This window comes from Hipposideros armiger, unplaced genomic scaffold, assembly GCF_001890085.2.
Source record: "Hipposideros armiger isolate ML-2016 unplaced genomic scaffold, ASM189008v1 scaffold_49, whole genome shotgun sequence".
Taxonomy (NCBI): domain Eukaryota; kingdom Metazoa; phylum Chordata; class Mammalia; order Chiroptera; family Hipposideridae; genus Hipposideros; species Hipposideros armiger.
Window position 1 is genome coordinate 3,261,135 of NW_017731399.1, and position 3,718 is coordinate 3,264,852.

The following is a 3,718-nucleotide window of genomic DNA, read 5'->3' on the forward strand; positions in this document are numbered from 1 at the left end:
TGTTTTTCTGTAATGTTTTTCTGCAATATTACTTTGTTATTTTAAAAATCAAAGACACGTGATAAGAACTGAGTAAGGCTTGTAGACTGACAGTGCTGTTAACGTTCTGGTTTTGATACTGCATTACGGCTACATAAGACGTTGCTTTCTGGGGAGGCTGGGTGAAGCACACACAGAACTCCTCGTACTATTTTTTTGCAACTTCCCGTAAGTCTATAGTTATTTCTAAATAAAATGTGAAAAAAATCAAATGCAGTCTCTATCCTCTAAGACTAGTGTGAGAAAGATAAATGTATTTATAAATAACTTTAATATAAATTCTTGGTACAAAAAAGGGCTATAAGCATTTAGAAAGGTGAGGAATTTTGATTGTTATAATTTATTTTTAAAGAAGCGGAATTTAAGCTGGTCTCAAAAGATAACAAGGATGGAAGGGAATTTCAGGCATAAGGAATAGTATAAGCAAAGCCTTGAAACTGAGACTGCCCAGGGCAAGTTCACAAAATGCCAAGTGCGAAGTAATAAGAAATATATATATTGGTCTTGTCCCTGGTTCTTGACATAGAGCTCCTAAAATCCTTATAAATAAGGGTGTTAGGAGCAGCTTTAGATCCTGGTTTCTGACACAGAGTTCTTAGATCCCTTGGAATTTCCTAGGTGACAGCAATGTCTTTTGTTCAAATGAGATGACTCTTCCGTGGGCTCCCGGATGAGAACTGGTCACCAGAAAGATCAAGCCATGATTGGAAGCTTGGGATTTTCAGCCCCACCCCCCATTCTCCAGAGAGGGGAGAGGGACTGGAAGGGGTTGTGATCAATCACGCCCGTGATGAAACCTCCATAAAAATCCCCAAAAGTACATGGTTGAGAGAGCTTCTGCGTTGGTAAACACATGGAGGTGCTGGGAAGGTGACATACCCCCCAACGCCATGGGGTCAGAACTTCCTGTGCTTAGGACCCTTTCAGGCCCCACCCCCATTTTTCTCTTTGTCTGGCTGTTCATCTGTATCCTTTTATCATATCCTTTACTATATAATAAACTGATAAACGTAAATGTTTCCCTGAGTTCTGTGAGCTGTTCTCACAAATAATCAAACCCTAAGGGGTAGGGGCAGGAATCATGAAAACCTCCAATTTGTAGCCAAACTGGAGAGAAGTTGTGGTAACCTGGGACCGACTACTTGCAATTGACATCTGAAATGGGGTGGGGGCAGTGCTCTGGGCCTGAGCCCTTAACCTGTGGGATCTGACACTTTTTCTCCAGGTAGAAAGTGTCAGAACTGAGTGAAATTGTAGGACATCCAGCTGGTGTGAGGGAATTATTTAGTGTGAATAACCCCACACATTTGGTGTCAGAGTGTAAAATTCTACTCAGCAAGTAAGGCTGGCATGGTGACAACACAGGAGCTGGGCCTTGAAGGAAGCAGCACTGCTCTAGATCATTCTGTTCTTTCAGACTGTACCACACAGTTTAATGTTTAGGACATTCCAGTGATTTGTAACTTTTTAAAAAGTTAAAAGTTGTAAGGTGTATACTTACACCTACCCCAGAATACTAGGCACTCAAAAGGTTGAATGAATGAACAATAATATATTCATATATATGACAGAATAAATGTTAGAAAAACTAAAAATTCTAGTAATAAATAAGGTTGAATGTTTAACAAGAAGAACTAAAGAACCTTAGAAAAAGAGGATTTAGAAAGCAATGCATCAGAATCTAGTATAGGAATCTCTGCATCAAGCTGGCTAGGTGATACGGCCTCCCTATCTGGAAATTGAGCTAAAGGACACGGAGAAGAGGAGGTTTGAAAGACAATGCTGCATGATGGTTAAGAGCATGAGTCACTTAACCCTGGATTCACACCCTCCAACTACAACTATCAGTATGGGGAAGATATTTAACCTCTCCAAGAATCAGTTTTTTATCTATAAAATGAACATAATATAATCTCAAAAGATTGAGGATTAAATGATAATAAAATTTAAATATTCAGCAAAATGCCTGGCACATAGTAACCCTCATGGAAAGCCACTAAAATTGGCAGCTCTGTCATTTCCTAGCTGCATAATGTTGGGCAAGTTACTTTACTCTCTAATCTTCTGTTTCTTCATTAATAAAGATAGTATCTAGTGCATAAAGTTACTTTGAGAATTAAATAAGATAGTATATATGTGCTTGGTACATATTAAATTGCCTCAATAAATGCTAAATTTTATTATTATATTAATTACTCAGACTCAGATCTGTGAGGCATCCAGGAGAAGTGATTAAACTAAGGCCTGAGGCTGCAGTGAGAGCACACTGAGTGAAATGAAAGAAGCCTGAAATTCTGAAATTGGTGAACTATTAGGAGATTAACAAGAGAGAGCTAGTAAGTGTTAGGATAAAGAGAAAATCAGGTCATACTCTGATGTAAAAGAAAGCATTTTAAGAACATGTTTGGTGTTACCAAATGCTACAAAGATGACGAGCAGCACAGGATGAAAAGGTCACTGAATTTTAACAATAAGGCGCAGTGCACTCTACTTCTTCCTTATCTATTCAGTTAGATGTTTGTCTTGTTCTCTTATTTAAATTGCTTTCTTGAAGCAAACATAGTTTACTCTTCTCAAGAAAGAGCTGAGAACAGATTCTGCCCTAAAACATAGCCAGTGGTAATGTCAATCTAGAGGGAATCACACCTGGAACAAATGTGGCCTAGTTTTTAAATTCACTTTAATTGTACCTGCTGTCATTTTAGCAATGCAAGAATGACCAAAGAAGAGGCAAAGAAAGTGGCAAGAAAGTAAGGAAGAATAGTTACATGTCCTAAGATAGTGGTCTGAGTTCAGTGATCAAACGCTGACAAGAGGCTTAGCACATGCCAGGCCAAGTGAAAGTCACCCTCAGACTCTCAGACTAAGAGTCAGGGTATCTTTATTTTGCTCCTATTTAATACTAATGTGTTGTTTGACCCAGGAAATTGTTTCTCATGTTGTGAGGTTCTAAAAAGAAAGCAAACTCCTCAAAGTCAGGGATTATATCTTAGCTTTTGTATGTTCCCCCACCTTACTCCATTCAGTGCCTAGCATGGGCTCTGTATGATTTAATGTTACAGCTGTGTAACATTAAAAGATATTTGGAAAGACTTAGTATGTTCATATATCACCACATTATTGTTATCAGAGGTCTTAGATCCCTCTCTACACTTTAGGCTCCTAGACACAGAAATTAACACTGTGCGTTCCTCACACACTGTTGAGAGCTCAATAAAATGTTACTGAATGAACTAAGAGTACCATGAGGCATTTGAAAAAAAGAAATTCCATCTTCAGAGTTCTAGCAAACACCCTAGACCTTCATTTCTATTTTCACTTCAGAGCCTTTCCTAAGGCTAGGCAAGCAAGCACTGTGCCAAACGGACTGCCCATGGGAAGACTGGGGTTGCACACACCTGTGTGGATGCGCAGGTGGTTCTTCAGATTTCCAGCTGTGGTGAACTGCTTCCCACAGCTGGACTCGGGACACATAAAGGGCTTCTCCCCATTGTGGGTCCTCATGTGCACCTTCAGCCTCTGCAGCACATAGAAACTTTTTCCACAACCTTCTGCAGGGCAGATGAAGGAGCGGTCATTTCTGGAAAAAAAAAAAAAATCCCATGAGCAACAAGACCTGAAAATGCTCTTTGCTAGAGAGGACAAGTCAAGGCTTCTATTGAGATTCTCAGGGCAGATG

General features: G+C 39.5%; 1 protein-coding gene across 1 annotated transcript in view; it reads right to left on the bottom strand.

The window, feature by feature from the left end:
* The window catches only part of ZNF410 (zinc finger protein 410), a 52,698-nt gene that overhangs the window by 26,404 nt on the left and 22,576 nt on the right, over window positions 1-3,718 (bottom strand). Inside the window, exon 6 of the mRNA XM_019640290.1 lies at window positions 3,438-3,619. Coding sequence (XP_019495835.1) covers window positions 3,438-3,619 — 182 coding nt within the window. The remainder of the gene's footprint in view (window positions 1-3,437; window positions 3,620-3,718) is intronic.